This window comes from Dendrobates tinctorius, unplaced genomic scaffold (assembly GCF_039654945.1).
Source record: "Dendrobates tinctorius isolate UK_male_01 unplaced genomic scaffold, ASM3965494v1 ptg000206l, whole genome shotgun sequence".
Taxonomy (NCBI): Eukaryota; Metazoa; Chordata; class Amphibia; order Anura; family Dendrobatidae; genus Dendrobates; species Dendrobates tinctorius.
The window spans coordinates 961,532-987,829 of NW_027361873.1; the positions used below are offsets into that span (position 1 = coordinate 961,532).

General features: G+C 44.0%; 1 protein-coding gene across 2 annotated transcripts in view; it reads left to right on the forward strand.

Moving 5' to 3' along the window:
• Positions 1–26,298, forward strand: part of LOC141057944 (acyl-CoA dehydrogenase family member 11-like) — a 221,252-nt gene that overhangs the window by 144,294 nt on the left and 50,660 nt on the right. The window contains exons 9-13 of one of the 2 annotated variants that reach the window (XM_073554061.1): positions 52–151; positions 21,944–22,084; positions 25,649–25,741; positions 25,827–25,934; positions 26,076–26,247. In XM_073554061.1, the coding sequence (XP_073410162.1) occupies positions 52–151; positions 21,944–22,084; positions 25,649–25,741; positions 25,827–25,934; positions 26,076–26,247 (614 nt within the window). The remainder of the gene's footprint in view (positions 1–51; positions 152–21,943; positions 22,085–25,648; positions 25,742–25,826; positions 25,935–26,075; positions 26,248–26,298) is intronic. The other variant, XM_073554062.1, reaches the window with a different exon arrangement.

Here is a 26,298-nt window from a genome sequence, read left to right on the forward strand (position 1 = left end):
GTACTGTGTATTCAGGCAGATAACAACCTTTTTTTTTTTTCTTAAATCTAGGGTAATTAATCTGGCCCGTGAGTATGCATCAAAGAGATTTGTATTTGGTAATCTGATAAAGGACCATCCTTTGCATATGCAGACTATTGCACGCATGGAGGTAAGTGCTTTTTCTTTGATATTGTTTCTTGCTGAAAATTAACAACTCTGGTGATTTAGCAATATTTTAGTTATACAACATTGAAAAAAATAAATTCAGACAACTTGTTTATACAGCTATGGATACTAACCACTTGAGTTAAAGTGGCGCTGAATTTTTAGGCTGCAGTCTTCGTTCCTTTCTTAATTTTTTAGACTTTCTGATATTCAGTTTGCATTCTGCTCCTAGTATCAAACTTAGAGCCTGTTCTCTCTTTATTTCTTTAATCACCTTTCACGACAGCCATATTGGAGGATGTCTCCCCGCCCTAATGGGGGACAGGAAATGCACAAGAGGTTAAATAACCCTCCCCTTCCTGCTACCTCCAGTGTTTTTCTTGTCCCCTATGTGGCATGAAGAGGTCCTGATAGTGCTGCCGTGGCCGGCGACCGGAGGCACTACAACATCAGAATACCTGTAACCGCCGGGCAGCCAACGGTCGGGGGCTCTGCTCTCCTCAGTGGGAAGGCTGCTCCCGTCTCCACTTCTGTGGTACTCAGGACCCTTGCCCACCCCTCCTGCGCCCCCTCAGCGGGGTAAAGCGGGGCGATGCTGTGCGGCCGGAGTCCTCCTGGAGCTCCCCGGCGTCCTCCCCATGCGGCATGTGATCCGGGGCTGCGCGCACCGGAAGTGACGTCGGGACCGGAGCCGAACTTCTGGTTTGCCTCCAACCTGCGTTCCAGGCTTGAACGCACGTGCGGCCTGCAGTTACCGGACCGCGGGCGGCGGTCCGGGGCCCCAGCACCGCCGACCCCCACAAGGAGTCACCCGACTGGGTGAGTGTGCCGCAACCATGGGGGTGACGGATGGGGGAGCAGCTGGAGAATCAGCTGTGGAGGAGGGGTGATTGAAATGACCCTCAACTGTGGACCGAGGAGAGGAGGTGCACACAACACGCTGGATGGACCTTGGTTATTTAAATTCTGGTCTGGGTGCGTCCAGGTAAGGCCATTATCTGTACAGGTGACTGTGACAGACTGACCATGGACGGCGACAAACCCTTACTGCCTGCTTCTGCGGAGCCCAGCGTTCACCCTCCTACTGTAAGTAGCGGGGTGGGTCCCCCTTTTCTGTCCAGGTAGTCTGAGGTGACTTAGTATGCCTTCTCTCTCTCTTGTAGGGAGACAAGGCCTCTGACCCTAAAAAGAAGCCAAGCCGCAAGTGTGTGTGGTTCCAGACTTCCTTCTTTGTCAGCCCTGCACGGACAATGTATTATGTGCAGAGCAGCCCTCCCTACTGGACAGTATAAAAACTCTCATCAGACAAGAAGTCCAGTCTTCTATGACGACATTTTCCAGACCCCGACACCAGAGCTCCCTTCTGCTAAGAAAAGAAAATCGGCACCTGTGGGATCTGATTCGGACGAAATTGATACCTCTAACTCAGAGGATGCTTGGAAAAATGAGGGTTCCACTTCCGCCCCCAAATCCGATAATAAAAAATACCATTTCTCTTCTGAAGATATGGGAGAATTAGTATGGTGAGGGGCACTATGGGATTGGAAGAGGAGGAAGTGGAATTCTCTAGACAGGATGAGATGTTTGGGGGGCTGAAGCCTAAGGCCCAAAAGGGGTTTCCCATTAACAAAAATATCCGGAACCTGGTTATGCAGGAATGGGCCCTTCCCGAAAAGGGACTTAGTGTCCCCTCAGAATTGAGAAATCGGTTTCCCTTGGACGGGGATTGCTCCTTATGGGAAGTCCCACGTGCAGGTGTCCAGGGTAACTAAAAGAACGGCTCTTCTATTTGAGGATTCGTCTCATGGATCGGAAGATAGAGAGCTTGCTTAGTAAATCCTGGGACGCCTCCACAACCCTGCTAAAGGCCAATATAGTTTCTACGTATGTAGCCAGGTCCCTGTTCCACTGGTTGCATACGCTGGAGGATCACCTCACTCGGGACCTCCAGGGAAGAAATCCTTGACTCTCTTCCCCTATTACAAAAAGGGACAGGGTTCCTAGCGGATGCTTCCGCTGAGTCCATCCAGGTAGCAGCAAAATCTGCGGTCCTCTCCAACTCAGCCAGGAGAACTCTGTAGCTGAAATCTTGCGGAGGAGACTTTACGTCGAAAACGAAACTCTCTGGCAGACCTCACCAGGGTGTCTCAGTCCCTAGTAGCCATCCTTGATAAGCTGCCCCTGGACACTTCTGCAGGGTCCAGCAGGTCACATGAAGCTCCATCTGAGCCAGCCAGCAGAAGCCGCAAAAGGCCCAGACAGGATCTCCGGCCTGAATCCTCTACTAGCCTCACATCCCTACATAGTCCTTCCCAGCAGTCGCCCTCCCGTGCCTCCTCACCCGAGTCAGGTGAAGCGTTCTCGGATGTGTCATCCGAAGAGATCTTAGAGCTGGATTCGGACCAGGACGCGGACATAAAGGTTACGGTACAGAACCTCATTGCTGCGATTAACCACACCTTCGAAATCTCAGACTCCCCTGCGAAATCCTCAGAACAGGAGGTTTCGTTCAGACGGTCTTTGCCTCCCACTCTGAGTTTGGCAAGATCCTTACCAGGGAAAGAGAAAATCCGACCAGGCGCTTTCAAAGAGGGAAGCGCCTCGGCGTGCTGTACCAGTTTGCCAAAGAGCTCACCGACAACTGGTCTGCTTCCCCCTCGGTAGACGCACCCGTGTCCAGACTTTCTAACAACACGGTCCTCCCGATTTCAGGTGTGGCGTCACTAAAGGATTCTAATGATAGAATTATAGAATCTTTAGCAAAGTCAACATTTGAAGTGGCTGCAGCGGTGCTAAGCCCAGCCTTCGCTTCATCTTGGGTAGCGAAGGCCATAGCCACTTGGGCAGAGGAACTCCGCAAGGGCATCCTAGATAAGGCCCAACCAGAGCAATTGGCCAAACTGGCCAACCAGATCTCCCATGCAGAGGATTATCTGCTCTCTGCCTCCTTGGATGCCACGTCTTGCGCAGTTCAGGCGTCAAGCAACGTGGTGGCAATCCGACGTACAATTTGGCTCAAGGCTTGGCAGGCGGATCTGTCTTCAAAAAAGTCCCTTACCAATCTGCCTTTTCAGGGAGCGCGTCTCTTCGGATCCCAGCTGGACCAGATTATTAAGGACGCCACTGGAGGCACGAGTTCCCTCCTACCTCAGTCCAAGCCTCGCAGACCTCCTCTAAGACATCAGTATCGGCCCTTTCGGACTTTCCGCCGCTTCAATATGGCAGACAACTTCTCTAACCAACAGAGAGCGCAGGCACGCCAGGATAGAAAAAAGGTGTCTTTCAGACCCACTCCCTCCTGGCGATCTCACTCCTCCCAGGGCAGATCCTCCAGGTTCAGATCTGGACAGTCCACATCAGCATGACTATCAACGAACTCCCGAGGGTCCTTCCCAATTGGGAGGTCGACTCCTTTTCTTCAGAGACGTCTGGCTTGCCTCAGTAGAGGACGCTTGGGTCAGGGAAGTTGTATCATCAGGATACAAGATAGAGTTTGTTTCTCGTCCCCGGGATCGTTTCTTCGAGTCCCGACCTCCAAAAGATCCTGCCTTAGTTCCGGGATTCTTTGCGTCCATCACCTCTCTCCTCAGTTCCAGAGTGATTGTGCCCGTTCACGAATCAGAACGTTTCACAGGGTTTTATTCAAACCTATTAGTGGTGCCGAAAAAAGGCGGTACAGTTCGCCCCATCTTGGACCTCAAGTTACTCAACAAGAGAGTCCGACTGCGTCATTTCCGAATGGAGTCTCTTCGGTCGGTAATCGCTTCCATGGAGACGCAGGAGTTCATGTGTTCAATAGACATTCAAGATGCCTATCTACATGTTCCCATATTCTCTGGGCATCAGAAATTCCTGCGTTTCACGATTCGCCAGGAACATTACCATTTCGTTGCACTGCCGTTCGGTCTCGCCACCGCACCCAGAGTATTTTCAAAGATCATGGCGTTGATGGCCTTGTTGAGAATCAGAGGTCTCGTTTTTTTCAGTACCTCGACGACATTCTGATCAAAGCTCCATCCTTTCATCAAGCTCGCCAAAGTCTTACCATCGTCCTCGACACCCTGTCCAATTTCGGGTGGCTCATCAACAAAAAGAAGTCCTGCCTTGTTCCGACACAACATTGTGTTTCTGGGTCTTTTGTTCGACACTCGTTGATCGAGGATTTTTCTCCCACAAGAGAAGATTGGCTCCCTGCAGTGGGATGTACGATCGCTGCAGATCATACGACTTCCATCTCTCCGGACAACCATGAAAGTCCTGGGAAAGATGGTGGCGGCGACAGAGGCGGTTCCCTTTGCCCAATTTCACTCCAGACCTCTCTAACACGCCATCCTGTCTCGGTGGAACAGGTCTGTTCTTTCCGTGGATCGCCCATTTCGTCTTTCATACCGGGTCAAGCAGTCCCTCAATTTGTGGCTGACGTCTCCTCTCATCTCCCTAGGACGGTCATTCCTTCCCATTCACTGGCAAATTGTGACAACGGATGCCAGCCTCCTCGGCTGGGGGGCAGTGTTCCGCAATCACACTGTTCAGGGTCAATGGTCGACTCAGGAGTCAGCCCTGCCGATCAACGTCCTCGAGATACGAATGATTTATCTGTCTCTGGTTCACTGGGAGAGACTTCTCAGGGGCCTGCCTATCCGGATTCAGACAGACAATGCCACAGCGGTGGCATATGTCAACCGCCAGGGGGGGACACAGAGTGTCTCAGCCCTGGCAGAAGTGTCCAAGATTCTTCATTGGGCAGAGGTTTCAGTATCGGCAATATCCGCGGTGCACATTCCCGGCGTGGACTACTAGGCGGCCGATTTTCTCAGCCGTGAGGGTCTCGCGGCGGGAGAGTGGTCCCTTCATCCGGAGGTATTTCTTCAGCTTTGCCTTCGTTGGGGAACCCCGGACGTAGATCTGCTAGCTTCTCGCCTCAACAGGAAAGTCCCACAGTTTGTATCCAGGGCTCGAGATCCTTTCGCAGTGGGCCCCGACGCTCTGGCCATTCCTTGGTTGCAGTTCGAGCTCCCCTACCTGTTCCCTCCCCTGCCTCTTCTGTTGAAGAAAATCAAGGCGCAAGGAATTCCAGTCATCCTCATCGCCCCGAATTGGCCCAGAAGGTCTTGATTCGCGGACATCGTCAACCTTCTCGCGGACGCCCCCTGGAAGCTTCCAGACAGGGCAGATCTGCTGTCTCAAGGTCCAATTTGCCACCCCAATTCTCGGCCGCTGAATTTAACGGCGTGGCTGTTGAGACCAAGGTTTTGAAACGATCAGGCTTTTCGGATCGAGTTATTCATCCCATGATCTGGGCCAGAAAGCCATCGTCTTCCAAAATTTATTACCGTACTTGGAAGGCCTATTTCACTTGGTGCGAGGCCAACGACATTCCGCCCATGCGTTTTTTGCTCCCTTCTGTCCTGGCATTTCTTCAGGCAGGGCTTGATGCAGGCCTTGCCCTCAGCTCTTTAAAAGGTCAGGTTTCGGCACTGTCCATTTTATTTCAGAAGACGTTGGCCTCCCGTCCTCAGGTCAAAACCTTCCTTCAAGGAGTGGCTCATACGGCTCCTCCGTACCGAGCGCCTGTAGATCCTTGGGATCTTAATCTGGTTCTCGAGGTTCTGCAAGATCCTCCCTTTGAACCTCTCAGGGAAGTTTCCCTATCTCTCCTTTCATGGAAAGTAGCCTTCCTAGTAGCCATCACCGCGTGTCGGAATTGGCGGCCCTCTCTTGCCGCTCTCCTTTCTTGGTACTCCACCAGGACAAGGTAGTTCTGCGGCCTCCGCCCTCTTTCCTTCCTAAAGTGGTGTCCACTTTCCACCTGAATGAGGATATTGTTCTCCCGTCCTTTTGTCCGGGTCCAATTCACCCTCGGGAGCGCTCCTTGAACAAGCTGGACTTGGTCAGGGCGATGAAGGTCTACCTAGCTAGGACGACTCCTTTGCGGAAGACAGACTCTCTCTTCATCATTCCAGATTGGGCACGGAAAGGTCAGCCGGCCTCCAAAGCTACTATTGCTCGCTGGATCAGATCGGCAATTTTGGAGGCCTACCGGGTCAAACATCGATAGGCCCCTCCGGGAATTAGAGCTCACTCTACCCGGGCAGTGGGTGCCTCCTGGGCGGTGCGCCACAGAGCTTCCATGCTACAGCTTTGCAAAGCTGTAACCTGGTCATCGGTTCACACGTTTGTGAAATTCTACAAAGTCACCCTCCCATGTTCTACAACTCCTGTTCTTATGTTTGTTGGTTATTTACTGTTGAGTTGTCTGTTCTTTTTTTCAATCTATTCTGTTACTTCTTCTACTGCTTTCTCACTAACTGAGGAATTTCCTGCCGGTCGGTGGGGTGTACACTGCGGAGGAGGAGCTAACCTTTTTTTGTGCATAGTGTCAGCCTCCTAGTGACAGCAGCATACACCCATGGTCTCTGTGTCCCCAATGAAGGCTCCGAGAAACAGATTTTACGGTAATCAACCCAAAAATCCTGTTTTTTCATCCCCCCGTGATCAGTCCTCCCAGAGAGAATTCAAGGGGAAGGGCATAACGGGGGAAATATTCTTGCCCCCCAACAACAAAATTCCAAGGACAAGCAATGACGCTTCTCCGGTCGGGGGCCCACTCTCGAATTTCATAGATCTTTGGTAATCCATAACCTCAAACCAATGGGTTCTTCGCACCATTCGCGATGGACTGAGACTGGAATTCGAGAGTCCTCCCCCTCAATGCCTAAGAGTGACGTTCCTGTAGGCGCACCTCCAAAAATCCTTGCTGTCAGACATACAAACACTTCTACTGTACAGGCAAGAGCGATCTCCCCAGTACCACAACAGGAGATAGGCAGAGGCCACTACTCTCGCCTGTTCGTAATAGTAAAACCATCAGGGAAGCACATCATAAACGTGAAACCCTTGAACCAAGTAGTAAAGTACAGACGATTCAAAATGGAGTCTGTTAAGTCAGCAATCCTGAGGGACGCCTACTATCACGTTCCGATTCATCCAGACCACAGGAAATTCCTCAGGTTTGCAGTTTTCCAGGGTCAACCACTACCAATTCAATGTCCTGCCGTTCGGGATATCCTCAGCCCCTCGGGTGTTTACCAAGATAATGGCAGAGGCAATGATCTTGATTCATCAGCAGGGGATTTGCATTGTCCCGTACCTAGACGACCTTCTAATAGTGGCTTCATCCATAACTCATCTGAACCAGGACGTAGAGAGGTCCCTGGAGATTTTACAGTCCTTGGGTTGGATCCCAAACTTAGAAAAATCCGACCTTCACCCTTCACCAAGGAAGAAGTTCTTAGGGATACTCCTGTTCTCAGAAAAGAGAATGTCGTTTCTACCCAGGGAGCGACAGCTCGACCATGTTCAAAGGATTTCCAGGTTTAGCGATCAGAGAGCACCAGGCCTGAGGGACTCAATGTCCATCCTAGGTTGACTTACAGCGTGCATCCAAGCTGTCTGCTGGGCTCAATCCCATACTTGGATTCTTCAGTCCTACGTACTCCGGTGTTCAAAGAAGTGTTGGAATACACTGACCAAGAGAACCCCCCTTCCTAGTCATGTGAAGGCTTCTGTCCTATGGTGGCTGGAGTACCAGAATCTCCAGCGGGGCATCAGCTGGGATCAGCTCCCCCTAAAAATCGTCACCACCGACGCCAGTCAAAGAGGCTGGGTTACTATAGTGAAGAAATCACACTTCCAGGGGGTATGAACCCCAGATGTCAGAGCCAGCGCCTCAAATGTGAGAGAACTGAAAGCAGTAGAGGAGGCGTTGAAAGCAACATCAACCCTTGTCCGAAATCATCATGTACGCATCTGCTCAGACAATGTGACTACAGTGGCCTACCTCCGACACCAAGGAGGTACGAAATACTTCAACCTAAAATTAGTGGCTTCAAGAATTTTTTCCTGGGCAGAGAAACATCTGTTGTCCATATCAGCAGTACATCTAAGGTCATCGGACAATGCAGCAGACTTCCTCAACAGGAAGGACGTTCATCCTGGGGAATGGTGCCTGGACCAACAGTATTTTTGTCTCTGTTGTCAAGGTGGGGAAATCTCGATGTGGACCTTTTTGCCAGCAGCCAAAACGCGAAGGTGGAAACATTTTTTTCCCTCAGTCCCAGCGACGGAGCATGGGGAGCGGATGCCCTCTCCCATCCTTGGCAGTTCAGTCTGGCTTACGCCTTCCCACCGATTCCTATGATAGCGAGAACGCTGCAGAAGATACGGGCAGAGCAAGTCACTACAATCCTGGTGGCTCCCATGTGGCCAGGGAGAAGCTGGTACGGAGCCCTACGGAACATGGCTCAGGAAGGCCCAATACTACTGCCCCAGAGGCCTTCACCAGGGCACTCTACTGCACCCAGACCCGCACAAGATGAACCTTGCGGCCAGGCTACTGAAGCCGGAATTCTAAAGGCCTTTCCGAGAAAGTGGTTCAAATTCTACAGATGAGTAGAAAACCAGTGACTAACGCCATTTATGGGAAGGTTTGGAGAAAATTTTCATCTTGGTGTTCCCCAGATACTCCAGACCCTTCCATCCTAATATTGCACAGATCTTAGAATTTCTTCAAGACGGCTTAGATCTAGGACTCACACCTAGTACACTGAAGGTTCAGGTGTCAGCTCTCAGTTCATTTTACGATCAAGATCTGGCGAGCCATCAATGGGTCAAACGATTCATGACATCAGCAGTTAGAATCCGTCCTAGACTCCGCAGTCAGGTCCCCCTGACCTTAAAGGCTTGACCAAGGAGCCGTTTGAGCCTCTGTCATCCATGACTCTAAAAAGCTTAACACTGAAAACTGTGTTTTTGGTAGCAATTACTACCTCAAGGTGCATAGGAGAATTACAGGCCCTGTCAATACAAGAGCCATACTTGACCATCATGGAGGATAGCATCATCCTAAGATTAGATCCCTCCTTTGTGCGTAAGATAGTTTCGTACTTTCATAGGTTCCAGGACATTGTACTGCCTTCCTTCTGTCCAAATCCCTCCAACACGAAAGAAGTCGTCTTCCACACCCTCGATGTCCGTAGGGTAGTTCTCTTCTACCTACAGCAGATGGAGAATTGGAGGATTGACCAGAAATTATTCATTCAATTTTCCGGTCAGAATAAAGGCAAAAAGGCGTTAAATACAATTGCAAATTGGATCAGGCAAGCTATCAGCCTCACATACTCGTCACAGAACGTTCCTCCTCCTACATCTCTGAAAGCCCACTCTACTCATTCAGTATCAACATCATGGGCAGAAAGCGGGGATGCATCTTCTGAGCAGATATGCAGAGCCGCCACCTGGTCGTCTTTCCATACATTCACCACGCACTATAGACTAAATTTTAACAGGGATTATTTAACGTTTGGCAGACGTGTTCTGCAGGCTGTTGTCCCCCCCCCTAAGAAATTAGTTGTTGGTATTCCTCCGATAAGACTGTCATGGAAGGTGACTAGAGAAAATAGAATTAGTCTTACTGGTAATTTGGTTTCTAGGAACCTTCCACGACAGCACTAATTTCCCTCCCTATCTGATACTCTTCTTGGATGATTTCTGCACTTTGGTGGTAACTATACATACTAGTGTGTCCAGAAAAAACACTGGAGGTAGCAGGAAGGGGAGTGTTATTTAACCTTTTGTGCATTTCCTGTCCCCCATTAGGGCTGGGAGACATCCTCCGATATGGCTGTCGTGTAAGGTTCCTAGAAACCGAATTACCGGTAAGACTAATTCTATTTTTCCACTCCATACTCTAAGTAAAGCTGATAGATGCCATCAGCACCAGGTCGACAGTAGCCTGAAGCTTTGTGCTGTCTGCAGGGCCGCCATCAGGGTATTATTGCCCTTAATGGCGTGTGGGGCCGGTGAGCAGAAAGTAGCCCAGAGCAGGCCCACTCTTTCTTCTTCTGCTCACTGGACTCCAGCATTGGGATTCTAACGGTTCATAACTGGATGTGTGTCCTCAGATGCACGTTCTTTTGAAATCCATTGTAGTGCAGGAAGCCAGTAGCACATCGGCGTATGACGTCATTGCTATGCACCGGCACGTCTGTGCCTCAGATGGTTGAGGGTGAGGATGCCACTGGACCACGGCATTGTAAGAAGAACCTTTTTTGAGACGTGGGTTCCAGAATGGAGTACATATGGGAACAGCATGTGAGACATTATTACTATTATTATTAGGGGCTAATTGAGGGATATTATTACTGCTGGGATTTATTTTATTTTTCAGGATACTGTTTTCATTGAGGGAGAGAAGGTCCTGTTACTGTGCAGGGCGAAAGTGACGCTTTTTTTCTTCATCTGGTGTAGTATAGAAGTTGAAGCGAAGATGAAGGACTTCAACTAGACACGTCACCTCTGAGTCGGTGTGTTAACTGTACACTGGCACATTACACTATATACAGAGCTCCTGTGTGTAATGTCACTGGTGATTCCTGTATTACCTGTACATTGACACACTATATACAAAGCTCTAGTGTATAATGTCCCTTGTGATTCCTGTATTACCTGTACACTAACAGTATACACTGTATACTATTTACAGAGCTCCTGTGTATAATGGCATTTTTGGTAATATTAGCATTGTGTTTTTTTATTAATGATAAGTATTGTAGTATTCGGTCACTATGTGGTGGTAGTATGTGGTCTGTTCATGGTGTGGCTGTATTTTTCCTTGTATGTGGTATCCAGTCACTATGTGGTCAGGCCACTGTGTGGTGGTATTTTTCCCCTGTAAAAGGTATTATTCGGTCACTATGTGGTGGTAATGTGGTCAGGTCATGGTGTGGCGATATTTGTCCTTTGTATGTGGTGTTATTGGTAATTTTAAAAAAATGTATGTGATACATTCCCTTAACCCCTTAATCCCATATGACGTACTATCCCGTCCATGTGCCCTGGGGCTTAATTCCCAGGGACGGGATAGTACGCCATAGCGATCAGCGGCGCCCACGTGGTGAGTGCCGCTGATCGCGGCCGGGTGTCAGCTGATTATCACAGCTGACACCCGCCACAATGTGTCAGGGGCGGTCACGGACCGCCCCCGACACGTTAACCCCTTGCACACCACGATCAAACACGATTGCGGTGTACCGGGGGTTAAAGGGAAGCATCGGCAGGGAGTGGGCTCCCTCCGTGCTTCCCTGAGCCCCCCACAGCAGCGCAATGTGCAGCGCTGCTGCGGGGGGCTCCTGCCCTGCAGGCCCCCGAATCCAAGATTGCGACGGGGGCCTGCAGGGAGCCGGCTTCCTCAGTGCCTGCAAAGCACTTGGGGGTTCAAAGTGCTCACCACACATCTAGATAAGTTCCGTGGGGGGGTCTAGTTTCCAAAATGGGGTCACTTGTGGGAGTTTCAATAGTTTAGGTACATCAGGGGCTCTCCAAACGCACGACACCCGCAGACCATTCCATCAAAGTCTGCATTCCAAAACGTCACTACTTCCCTTCCGAGCCTTGACGTGTGCCCATACAGTAGTTTTCTCCCACATATGGGGTGTCAGCGTACTCAGGACAAATTGGACAACAACTTTTGGGGGTCCAATTTCTCCTGTTACCCTTGGGAAAATAAAAAAAATGGGGACTAAAAGATCATGTTTGTGGAAAAAATACGATTTTTTTTTATTTTCACGCCCGGGCGTTATAAACTTCTGTGAAGCACTGGAGGGGTCAAAGTGCTCACCACACATCTAGATAAGTTCCTTGGGGGGGGGGGGGTCTAGTTTTCCAAAATGGTGTCATTTGTGGGGGGTTTCCACTGTTTTGGTACATCAGGGGTTTTACAATCGCGACATGGTGTCCGATTTCAATTCCAGCCCAAAACGTGGGGTATCAGAGTACTCAGGACAAATTGCACAATAACTTTTAGGGTCCTGTTACCCTTGGTAAAATAAAAATTGGGGGTGAAAAGATCATTTTTGTGGAAAAAATATGATTTTGTAATTGTACCGCTGTACGTTATAAACTTCTGTGAAGCCCTTGTGGGTTCAAAGTTCTCACCACATATCTAGATAAGTTCCTTGGGGGGTCTAGTTTCCAAAATGGGGTCACTTGTCGGGGGTTTCCACTGTTTAGGTACATCAGGGGCTCTCCAAATTGTCCGATCTGAATTCCAGCCAATTTTGCATTGAAAAAGTCAAACGGCGCACCTTCCCTTCTGAGCTCAGCCATGCGCCGAAACAGTGGTTCCCCCCCACGTATCAGGTATCTGCGTACTCAGGACAAATTGCACAGTACATTTTGCAGTCCAATTTCTCCTGTTACCTTTGGTAAAATAAAAAAAATTGAACCTGAAGTATTTTTGTGAAAAAAAGTTAAATGTTAATTTTTTTTTTTTTTTTTAAATATTCAAAAAATTCCTGTGATGCACCTAAAGGGTTAATAAACTTCTTGAATGTGGTTTTGAGCACCTTAAGGGGTGCAGTTTTTAGAATGGTGTCAATTTTGGGTATTTTCTATCATATAGACCCCTAAAAGTGGCTTCAAATGTGATGTGGTCCGTAAAAATAAAATGGTGTTGCAAAAATGAGAAATAGCTGGTCAGTTTTTAACCCTTATAACTTCCTAACAAAAAAATATTTTGGTTCCAAAATTGTGCTGATGTAAAGTAAACGTGGGAAATGTTACTTATCAAGTTTTTTTGTGTGCCGTATCTCTGTGATTTAAGTGCATGAAAATTCAAAGTTGGAAAATTGTGAAATTTTCGCCAAATTTCCGTTTTTTTCACAAATAAACGCAAGTTATTTGAATTAAATTTTACCACTAACATGAAGTACAATATGTCACGAGAAAACAATGTCAGAATCACCGGGATCTATGGAAGCGTTTCTGACTTATTACCTCATAAAGGGATAGTGGTCAGAATTGTAAAAATTGGCCCGGTCATGAACGTGCAAACCACCCTTGGGGCTTAAGGGGTTAAAGAGAAATAAATTAAAAATATATCTAAAAAGAGTATAGGATAATTTAACAAATAGAGTAGAGTAGGGCCCGGTTGTGGTGGATTAAAAAAATCTTTTGGACAAAACAAAAGCTGATGTCTTTGTATGTGATATGTTGTTCGATGGGAACTGTTAATGTGTGATTGGTGAGTACATGGTGCAGAAGTGGAGTTTTTCCAAGAATGGGCGGTGGGATCTGGAAGCGTTGAAAGGTGGAGGTAAAGTCTCAGGGGGGCACGAAAATTTTGCCAGTATGGGGCCGTAAAAATTCATGGTGGCAGCCCTGGCTATCTGCATATATGTCAGAAGGAACAACAAAACCAGTTATGTGAATAAATTGCACAGACTCTACAGCAGCTAAAGGGAAGACATTTTTTAATGAAAATTATTTGGAAAGTTGATTTATTTTTAACTAGCTGAAGAGCCTGGCGCTGCCCGGGCATAGTAACTAACTGTGGATAGTTATAGCAAATTATAATTATCCTCCATCCCATAGTCCCGTGCCCATATACCCATCATACATATCCTCCATCCCATAGTCGAGTGCCCATATACCCATCACATATCCTCCATCCCATAGTTCCATGCCCATATACCCATCACACATCCTCCGTCCCATAGTCCCGTGCCCATATACCCATCATACATATCCGCCATCCCATAGTCCCGTGCCCATATACCCGTCATACATATCCTCCATCCCATAGTCCAGTGCCCATATACCCATCACACATCCTCTATCCCATAGTCCCGTGCCCATATACCCGTCATACATATCCTCCATCCCATAGTCCAGTGCCCATATACCCATCACACATTCTCCATCCCATTGTCAACCATTATGACATAATGAGCGGCGGGGCTTGCAAGCTATGATGACATCAGCGTCGCCATGGCAACCATTATGACATCATAATGAGGGGCGGGGCTTGATACACACACTTTTTCCCCATTATGTAGATAGGGGCCAAATTGTTTGGTGAATTGGAACGCGCGCGGTTAAAATTTCGCCTCACAACATAGCCTAGGACACTCTCGGGGTCCAGACGTGTGACTGTGCCAAATTTTGTGGCTGTAACTGTGACAGTGCGGATGCCAATCCTGGACATACACACATACATACACACACTTGAGTTTTATATATTAGATTTGAGTAGTGAAAGACAAACAAAGAAAAAGCAGTGCAAATGTGTTCATTGCTTTTAGCTTATGTAGCAATAACTATTTCAGTTTAAAAATTATTTTTTTAAATAAAATAATGCATGAATGAACATTGTCTAAGATTGTTTAACTGTTCCTATTCTGCCTACTTGCTGAAACAGCCAAAGGGCTAGATACATTGGCATTCCGCACTATACAATTGCACCCTACTCAGTGTCTCGATTTTATTGGTATCTGCAATATGCAGCTATAAAATAATGGAATCTGTAGATACCAGTTCCCTGTTCCATCATTCAGCCTGTGCCACATAGTCTCTGCTCAGCAGCACGATGACATCAACAGATTGCGTCTTCTGTGCAGAGATTCAGTACACACATTGTGCAGCGCTGAGCAATGCATTGGAGCAGATGGGATGGGGGTGAGTAGTTTTAGTAGTTTTATTTTTTATGTTAATTATCGGTCAGTACTAGTGTGGAGAAAATATGGGTGTCGTTATACTGTGTGATGTGCTGTGGAGTCATCATACTTGTGTGGGGGGGACTTAATGTGTGAATAATTGTGGGTACATAAGGTAGCATACTTGTGTCTGGGGCCAAAATACTATTTGAGGGGCTTCTTGGATATCATATTTGTGTGAGCTGTTGTAAGTACATCATAATTTTATGGCGGGTCATAATACTGTGCCAGTGACGTTGGTGGTCATAATTGTGAGGGGAGGCTATAATACTGTGTGAAGGGTGGTAGGAATATCATACATGTGTGGGGGCTCATAATGCTTTGTGAGGAGCTTTGGGAACAGAATTTATTATGTGAGGGCCATCATACCGTGTGTGTGACTGTGGGGGCCATCATACTATGTGAGGGTTGTCGTGCTCGTCCATCATACTGTGTGTGAGGACTCTAGGGCCATCATAATGTGTGTGGAGGTACCATACTATGTGTATCAAGCTATGGGGATATGTAGGGGCATCATTCTGTGCGTGTGGTGTCTGTGAGGGTGTCGCACTATATATGAAGACTGTAGGGTCATTATATTGGGTGTGGGTATGCTGTTGACAAACATACATCTACTTATTAACTATACTTGAAGCTGAATCACGAGCAGTATGATTTCCTGCTTTTTATAAACTTTATAAAGAGCAGTAAATTATATGGCTTTAATTAAGAGTACATGTTGCAATGAGCCCTATTGTACTTGTAGCTGCTGCTCAACATACTTAATTCTGCTCAATATTAAGTGATAAAAATAATATACAATCATAAGCAGCCTTAAAGGGATATTCCCACCCCCAATATGTAGTATCAGTAGGTGTTATAATAATATTAGCAAATGCCTCCAATTAGAAATGTACTATAGGTATTCTGATTCACTATGTCGCCTAACCCATGTGCAGGCATTACAGTAGCTTAGGTATCCATGGTTCCAATCACTAACAACTAACTCCCTATATGAGTGGTCATAACCATGGATACCTAAGCTACTGCAATGCTCTGCAAATTATGGAAGTGACATAACAAATCAGATCTATGCTGTATTTCTAATTGGAGGCATTTGCTAAGATTATTAAATTAATAATATTATTAATAATAATTATAATAATAATAAACACCTACTACATATTGGGATAGAATCTTGGAGATGGGAGTAGCCTTTTAAGTTCAGTCGGTTGATTCGGCTCTCCACAACAGTTAGGCTACTTTCACACTAGCGTCGTGTGACATACGTCGCAATGCGTCGTTTTGAAGAAAAAACGCATCCTGCAAAGTTGCCCGCAGGATGCGTTTTTTCTCCATAGACTTACATTAGCGACGCATTGCCACACGTCGCATCCGTCGTGCGACGGATGCGTCGTGTTTTGGCGGCCGCGACGCGCACAAAAACGTTACATGTAACTTTTTTTGTGCGTTGTCTCTGCCATTTTCGACCGCGCATGTGCGGCCGAAACTCCGCCCCCTCCTCACCGGACATTACAATGGGGCAGCGGATGCGTTGTAAAACTGCATCCGCTGCCCCCGTTTTGCACAACTTTCACAACGTGCGTCGCTACGTTGCCCCGAAGCAGGGCGACGGCCATCGCACGACGTTAGTGTGAAAGTAGCCTTGGTCTTCCATGTGAACCTTTTGGGAAAAAAACCCTGGCATGGTTACATGACATGGTCTGGACACAGGGAAATCCACTGAAAATTGTAATTCAACTGGGTCTAATCCATGGCTTTTCTGTGTGGCATTGATGGAAATAATTTTAAAATCCACACCATGTTCTTTATTGTAAACAGATTTTTACTGGAATATGTACTTGGGGAATGAAATGCCCCATTCCAGGGGAATGTTAGCGAGTGCACAATCCTAGAACATGTATTCATAGCTTTACCTACTGTTGCAGAATGTATGAACATGTACATCTAATATTTAAAAAAATAAGGATTGAGTAAAACTAAATTGATACCATACAGATACAGAGACGTGGAATGATTATTTTTTTGGATCCTCCATAGTCAATATTTTAACGTTCACTGGTGACTACTTGTCTCTTTCCATATCAATACTGCCCGCATACGGCAATCTACATCTTTGCTTTTTGAATCCTTACACGTATGACCTGTTGACAGTAGTGTGGGTTGTAATTATCAGCACTTGCCTCTTAACTGATTGACACATCCTATGTGAAAACCCAACAAAGAGAAAACAAAGGTGCTCCAACAGGTTTTTACTAGGTAAGGTTCAAAACGCCGAATAAAGAAATACTTTAATTACATCCTTGGAAGCTCAATAAAAACCTCAATGGAGTCAGATAATTGCTTGTGAAGCTGGAAGCTCTTCTCGTTTTTCTGAATTCTTTCTTTACGCTGCTTTAAATTCATATACAGTTTTCCCACTTACAAAGCATGGAGAGGTCTGCAATTTTTATCGTAGGTACACTTCACCTGTGAGACAGAATCTAAAAATAAAAACCAGAAAATCACATTTTATGATTTTTAAATAATTAAAATGCATTTTATTACATTAAATAAGTATTTGACCAGAAAATCACATTTTATGATTTTTAAATAATTAAAATGCATTTTATTACATTAAATAAGTATTTGACCAGAAAATCACATTTTATGATTTTTAAATAATTAAAATGCATTTTATTACATTAAATAAGTATTTGATCAGCTACCAACCAGCAAGAACTCTGACTCTCAAAGACCTGTTATTTTTCTTCAATAAGCCCTCCTAATCTGAACTCATTACCTGTATTAATTGCACCTGCTTGAACTCGTTACCTGTATAAGACACCTGTTCACACAATCACACTCCAACCTCTCCACCATTGCCAAGACCAAAGAGTTGTCTAAGGGACATAATTGTAGATAAAATGAATAAACCAGCTCACCTGCCTTGGCTTAGTGGTGCGTGGAAGCACAAATTTCCGTGTAGTCTCACGTCCAAAGGTCCAATAAAAAAGTTTCAATTCAGCTTCCAAATTTTTAGAAAAATTTATTGGACATAAAACCAGAAAGTAGCGGACAAGGTGCACCAGTGCTGAGGCACATTGGTGTGGCTTGTCCACTACTTTCTGTCTTTAAGTCCAATAAATTTTTCTAAAAATTTGGAAGCTGAATTGAAACTTTTTATTGAACAAAATTGTAGACCTTCTCAAGGCTGGGATGGTCTACAGGACAATAGGCAAGTAGCTTGATAAGAAACCAACAACTGTTGGCACAATTATTAGAAATTGAAAGAAACCAAGATGACTGTCAATCTTCCTCAGTCTGGAGCTCCATGCAATATCTCAAGTAAGGATGATTCTGAGAAAGGTCATGAATCAGCCCAGAACTACATGGGAGGACCTGTTGAATTACCTGAAGAGAGCTGAGACCACAGTCTCAAACATTACCGTTAGTAACACACTACGCCTTCATGTATTAAAATCCTGCAGAACACGCAAGGTCTCCCTGCCCACGCCATCATATGTCCAGGCCCATTTGAAGTTTGCCAGTGACCATCTGTTTGATCCAGAGGAGGCATGCAAGAAGGTCATTTGGTCAGATGAGACCAAAATAGAACTTTTTGGTATCAAATCCAGTCGCCATGTTTGCAGTGAGAAGGAGGAGTGCAACCCGGAGAACACCTTCCCAACCATGAAGCATGGTGGGGAAACATCATACTTTGGGGATGCTTTTCTGCAAATGGGAACAGGACGACTGCACTGTATTAAAGGGAGGATTAATGGGGTCATGTATTTCTAGATTTTGGCCAACAACTGCCTTCCCTCAGTAAGAGCATTGAAAATGGGTCATGGCTGAGTCTTTGAGCATGACAATGACCCAAGACACATCCAAGGCAACTAAGGAGTGGCTCCCTAAGAAGCATTTCAAGGTCCTGGAGTGGCCTAGGCAGTCTCCAGACCTGAACCCAATAGAAAATCTTTGGAGGAAGTGTTGCCCAGCAAACTTAGTCAAGAGCTACAGGAAATGTCTGATCTCTGTAATTGCAAACAGAGGTTTCTGTACCAAATAATAAGTTCTGTTTTTCTATTCTATCAAATACTTATTTCATGTAATAAAAATATAATTATTTAAAAATCATACAATGTGATTTTCTATTTTTGTACTTTTAAGATTTTGTCTCACAGTTGCAGTGTACCTACTGTAAAAATCACAGACCTCCCCAATCTTTGTAAGTGGGAAGATTTGCTTTCTATAGACCCTTCGTACGATTCCTGTAATAGAAGAGGATGAGAGCAGGACAGATAAGGAGAGCGCTCATACTTCAAGTGTATTATTGTATAATTGCGTTATTCCGTTTGTAAATACATGTCTGAAAATTTCAATGGCTAGACAGTTAGTCATCCCACATCATTCAAAGTTATCTATGGTATCCATTAAAAATGCAAGTTTAATTATTTGAACATATGTCCTGCACATAGCAGTGTGGATTGTTTCACTCCCAGGGGAATGACATCACATGGTAGAAGGGATCTAAGGGTCTCGCTACTATGAATATGAAATTAATGAATTGAGACATGCATTGTTCATATGTATTCCTTGTATGTTTATGGGTTATAATATAGTATAATAAAAACATTTTAGTTTGCTGCCAACTTGAGTAAAACAAAGTCTTTATCTACTGTGGACCACAAAATTAAAATTTTAATTACAGATGTTCTAGTACATGCATGCACTCATGTGTAGTGGTATGTTACTCCACAGACCATGGCCAGGTTTATTCTTGGCTTTGATAATTATTGCCATCTGCTGATTAAAGGCAGGTTTAGAGATGTGCGTGGAACAGACTACCTACTTCATTATGCTGTTGGTTGAATGGTCAGAAGTGAGGATAATGTTTTTATAATTATAATAGTATACAGGCAGATAAAGTTCATATACTTTCTTTTGAGCTTTAATGTTTCAATAAAAGACATTAAGTGGGTTTATAGATGACATAACCTTATAAATACAAGACTATCAATTTAAGTCACAGTATTAGATTTCCATCTGATCCAAAACCTCTTTCTAGATGACCCCTTCCACATCACTTTTTGGAAGCAAGAAGCCCATCCTAGGGTGTTTCTCTTTCTAATAATCAAAGTATTTTTAAAGCTATAGTCATGGCTAATCTGTTCTTTGCTTTTTGATTTAGGAATGTCAAACTATTAGTGTATTTGCACATGTTAAGAGCTTGTTGCATCCCTTTCAATATCAAAAATGTGTCTCTTGATAGGAAAAATGCTGCATAAAAAAACTCACTTCATGTGTTTATTTTCCCAGTCATTACAATGTTTGACAAATGTTGAAAAAAAATGACATTCTGTATATTTGGAACTTCTTCAAATCTGCTAGGAGAAAATAAGAAACGTGTGCTCATTATGAGGTTTCAGAAATCTCATTCACTTTGCTGGGACAGTCAAATGTATGCGGTCTGGCGGCGTGGGAAAAAAACTGCATAAATGAGACATGCATACATAACCTTAATATCAACTTGACCTATGAACATCAATGTAAGAAATGACTGATAAATGGAAAGAAGTATTTTTTTCAGCATAAAGCCTGTCACCCCAAAAACACAATTTAAAGGGGGTGGTGAAATACCTATAATGCCCTTTATAAATGTCTATCTTTAATTCCTAAGCTCATAGTCACATGTAGTCTTGACGTGGCGGAGCAGATTTGGTACACTGTTCGCCCTTAATTTTGATAATCCACGCCTGCTTCACTGGTGATGTACAATGCTGGCTTACCCAGAGCCAGCGCTGTCTCATGCCCTCCACTCACTGTTGGAGTTCCTAAATCGGAGCGCACACACAGCTCTCTCCTCTCTACTGTGGTCACATGCTACACAAGGAAGTGGAACAGCTGCTGCCTAGAGGAGAGAGCTGGGCACATACATGCTGCAAGGTAGGAACTTTGACAGTGAGTGAGAGTAGGCACCAGCTTTCATCTGAGACTGTGCACCATAATTAGCATATGGGAATAAAAAGCATATTTTGCACAATGAAGGGAAAGATTTATAAAATAAAGATATGATTTTTTAAAAGGGCCAAGTTCGCCATATAAGAATGCACTCAGTGTTTTGAGGGTGACACTCTTTTCAGAGTCACTTTTTTCTTTTACTTTAAAATCAATCACATTCATCATCATTTTTAACCCCTAAAAAAAAATCACATGCAGGTATATCTGAGGATGTGGTGCCTTTATTCATTCCGCCATAAATGTACATTATTGATTTAAACTGTCATCACACAAAATTACAGTGACATTTTAATATAAACTGATCCATGGCCAGCTACCTGCTCCTCTCCAGTGCCAGAGAGAGCAATGAGGTTTGTTCCTGCCCGGCGATTGCTATGATGGGTGATTCCTATGATGGGTCTTGACCGTCTCAGCAATGTTACAGCGCTTGCAAACCCTGACGCCCTGCTACAGAGATTAATAGTTTTTAATTGTTGCATCAAAATGGTTAACAGAAGGAGGGAAATCCGAGGCCAATGGGCTTTATCAGAGATTTGTCTCTGGGGGTGTGGGCTTCTTCCCCTTTTTCAGATTCACAAATCATAAGCCGGCAGCAACAGACAGGAAAAAGGAATGCGCCCTCCTCACTTATCTCTGCAACTGCAGCAGAGCTGAGTTATTTATCATTACAAACCCTTCAGCTCTCATCTCCCAGTGCTGTCAGTTCTCACACTGCCCCCACACTGACTGCCGTGAGATGACATTTGGAAAGGATTGTAATGATGCATAACTTGGCCCTAATATACTGTTGCACAGTTGCTGCAGAGATCACTTGGGAGAGGAGCATATTTTCTTTTCTCGTTTTTTCTGTTGCTTTGCGGTTTATGATTTTTCAGTATTCGCCTCAGATATAAATCTCTGGTAACGCATAATTGAACTATAACATGAGTTATAACCAAAATATTACAAGCCAATATCTCCAGAAAAGAAGAAATGTTAAAAATAAAAACTGTTTTACTCAGCCTCCACTATTCCATATGACCAGTTTAATATGCTAAAACTGGTTTAAGAGCAAAAGTGCCGCTTTTACATGGCATTATGTAACGCTGTGTTACACTAATGTTTCACTTATCAATAATGATCGATTTCACAGTGGAAAAAGCTTCAATTTGATGTTTATACCTTCATCGGCGTGATGGCAACATTTTCATCTTTGTAGTTGATCTGAGCTCACTAACTTTGCATGTGTTGGATTTTCTTAGGTGCAAGCCCGTGGAGCTTTTCTTCTACTTATGGAGGTTGCACGCTTGCTGGGGCTAGAAGAAACAAACATGGCAACGGTGCAGGACCAAAATGTTCTCAGGCTGCTAACTCCCATCGCCAAGCTCTACACAGGAAAACAGGTACACTAGTCCACACTCTTTGCTGTTGTACATAAATATATTTAGGCATACAGTATATATTTATATTGAAGTACTTGTATTATATCATGTATTTTTAAAGGCACCCCCTGTATATTGATGGAGTGCTCGCTCACCAATGTATGTACAAGACAAATGCAGTCCAACAAAGAGGAAAGGCACGTAGAAAAGATTGGTTGCGCTTCCTAAATTTAAGCAATGTAAATATTTACTATACAAATAAAATCATGTAAAAATGTGCATATTGCACCGCAATCTGTTGTCCTAGGCCAAAAAGTGGCGCTGGTACACAACCAATACGACCGACATGATAACCAATAAAGCTATGTAAATGTGATGGATATCTGAGGTAATGTCGCTGAGGAAGCCATCTCTTGTGGTAATATGTGTGGGGGTCCTTTTCCCCATATGATCTTTTTTCTATTAGCCAGTTTAGCTTGGTGACTCTGCATATTTCACTTTATTGCACATAGTTATTCCATATTCTCGTTCAGATAATCTTTTGATACTTACTGTCAGTACATTTGCATTGCACCTTTCTTCATTACTAAATACTACTTGATTTACTTTAGTGAGTGTCCATTTACATGTTTCTATTGGTTATCATGCACAATATGCAAGATTCTAAATGTTTGTTTTTATTTGTTTTGCTTAGGTTGTGTTTGTTACATAATAAATATTTACATTTGTTTAAATGTAGGAAGTGCAACTGATCTTTTGCATAGCTCCCAACTGGGACGGGTTCGGCGGGACTGTCCCAATTTGAGGGCTCAGTCCCGCGTCCCAGCTGTTCTCCTGGCTCCTATATTCGCCTCTCCAATGTTTTCATTGCTCCCGTAGCTCCTTCTCCTCAGGGGCGGGGCTGCTTCTCTGCTGAGTGCATAAATTAAATTATATATTCACTTCATCTCCCTCCTGTAATCAGTGTCCACAGTCTGTTGCTTCACCAGTGAGCCATGGCTCACAATGCTGGAGATATTAGAAATTGGTTATCTTGACCTCTATGTTGCAGACAATAAACCCAGAAGCAGAGTATACATACAATATCCATTGCGTATATAACAATGTATTTTTATGATGCCTGTATGCTGAAATGAAGAAAAATAATTTATTTTGTTCCTATAAAAGTATTAAAAATAATAATTGCAAAAAATATTTTCTTCGTGAACCTCTCAGGTCTTGAACTCGCAACTTTAACATTACAGACACATGAGCTTTAAACTGCTGAGCCACAAGAATTTTGTGTAATTGATCTGTGTTGCAGGATGTGACTACAGACAAATCATACTGATAGCAATACACTGCTGCGTACAATGGATGTATTTATATTCAAGAGCCAGAATAAGAGATTTTTTCATCCTATAAAATTACTAAAAAAACAATGAAAAACACTTGATAATGACAAAAGTAGTTTTGAATGCTTTTATTTTTTAAAATAATAAACATCCCAAATCGGCACATAACATGGACATATTTGGTGTCCCTGTAATCTCAATGACCCGCACATCACAGTGGACAAATTTGTTTACAGGACTCGGTAAAGGACATAAAAAAAATGGCGTGATTGATATTTTTTTGTCTATTAAACCCAATTAATTAATTAAACTGTAATGCTGAGGCCGTGTTCACATGTAGCGCAAATACTGCTTTTTTTCTTCAGGTGTTCGCACCACACAACACAATAACAATCTTCTCTGATTATTGTGTTTGCTGCATTTCTTTCATGCATTTTCTCCCTTATTTGATGCAATTTTTGGTCAGATATGAAGCAGAGTTTAACACTTTTTAATAGTACAAAAAAGTTTTGATTCTGCTCTTAAAAATGCAACAGCGGTTTTTTCTTCATACGGTTTTTTTTTTAGAAGGAGCCTATAGAAAAAAGGCACCAAAACTGCAGAATTCAGCAGTGTCTTCAGACCACAGATAGCGGAGGTTTCATGGAATCACATCCAATTTGCTTTGAAATTTAGACCGTGTTCTTGTGTAGCGTAAATGCTGCGTATTTTCGGGTGCTTTTTTGCATAAAAATTCTGCTGTGTTTTAACTGTCCAAGCAAAGTGGATGTGATTTCATGAAAATTGCACCCAGTATTACAATTCAAACTGTTATACACTGGCGCTGTCCACTTGGGGAGAAAAAGAAAAAAAAAAAAAGAGATTGCTCAGATGCTGCTTTTGAATAACAGGTGCTGTGTCTGATCCTGTTAATAAGTGAGGCTAGGAAAAATAAAATACAAACTTCACCGCGCTATTTTTCTTAGCCTCAGTGTTAGAATTTGACTAACAGTATTTTACATTATTTAAAAATTAGTATACGCGTATATCTCTATTTGGTTGTCTCTCCACATGTTTTTAAAACTTGTTCTTCCTTTTCCTTGTCTTTCCTTGACTTTCCTATCCCCCACCTCTTAAATGTTTCAATGTAAGTGTCTTATATGTGAATCGTAACTCCTTTCCCTTGCCTTTTCCTGTATATACCAATCTTTTTCATTTTCCTTTTATCCCTTTAATTTTTTTTCTTTCCCTTTTTCCTTAATAAACCATATTTTCCTTCCCCCTTCTCATCCTTAACCCTTTATTTTGTCTATATCTTTGATCCCTTTAAATTTTGTTTTTTTTTGCTTTCATTTTTTTGTTTGTTTCTATATTACTGTGTATGTATAATATGGCTCCTCCCTTTTTCTTTACCTTATTTATGTAAAAAAAAAATCATTTTTAAAAACCACTTCAACAAAAAAGGTGCCCACTATGCGCCCAAAGACGCTGCTGAACTATGTGGTTTTGGTGCACTTTTTTTTCTATTGTCTTCTATGTGGAGCTTAGAAAAAAGCATGTAAAAAAACTGCAGTTACTTTATGTGCAGAATCAAAGCTTTTCTGTGCTATAATTAACACATTAAAACCGCGGCTTAACATCTGCACCAGAAACACATCAAATAAGGGGGAGAAGATTGTGTAGTTTGGTGCGGACAACTGCAGAAAACAAAAAACACAGTATTTCTGCAGCGAGTGAACACGGCCTTAAAGACACAAAAAAGCCGGATGTCATATAGTGAAGCTACAGAAGTATGAGAAAGTTCTGGTGGCTCCGACTGTGAATGAAGAAACAAAGAATAAATCCACAGATCCTAACTTGAGATGAGCAGGACGCACAGATGACGTCCTGCCGGCACTGGGTGATCAAAAGCCGCTCCAGGGACGCTGGAAAGTTAGAGAATCACGGCCTCCCGTCTAGCTGCCAGGTACCACTGACCTGGACCAGAGACCCATGAATCCATTCACTCCTCTCTAGTCCCAACTGTCCTGGATACAGCGGACAGTCCCGGATTTGGGTCTGCGCCTTGCAGTCTCAGGCGTCTGCTGAATTTCCTTCACTAACAGAGAAAGACATGGTAAATGGGCATAGATTGGGGTGTAGCCAGGGGCGCGGCCAAAACTTGCTGCGGTGCATTATCTGTCCCTTTTTCTGATCTTCAAAAGTTGTAAGGTATGCTTTTGTACGTGTCTTTACTCTTTTTTAAGATGTATTAATTTTTGTACTTGCTTAGGCTGTTGCTGTCATATCAGAAGGACTTGAGTGCTTTGGAGGACAGGGCTATATGGAAGACACAGGACTACCAACTTTGCTGAGAGATGCCCAAGTAAGAACTATATAACTAAATGTTTAATTGTGAGCCAGAATCGCTTTGAATTTCTAGTGCTCACCCTGTCATATATCTGCGATAGGTGCTAACAATCTGGGAAGGAACAACCAACATTTTATCTCTGGATGTCCTACGGTCAGTCAGAAAGAGCCAAGGACAGGTTTTAAGTGCTTATTTCTCTGCTACTCAGGTAAAGTTCATCACATTCTGTTTCTTATGACCAGCATTACCATTGTACACAAGCCTTGTTTTTTCTGTGATTACTAAACTCCCCAATCTCTCAACTAATATTTCACAGAACACTTGTGCTATATGTATTTTTTTACTGCAGGAAATGCTTGAAGGCTCATCTAATGTTCCTGGTCTGTCTCAACCTGTCTCGCGTCTGCTGCAAGCTCTGCAGAACCTAAAAGTCTTCACACATAAGGCGGGAGAGAGAGGAAGCAACTTTATGGAATTAGCAGCACGGGATTTTGCTTACAGTCTTGCCAAAATCTACATAGGTAATGTTTTTGCATGGAATGGGTTTACTTTACATTTTATAATATTGAATC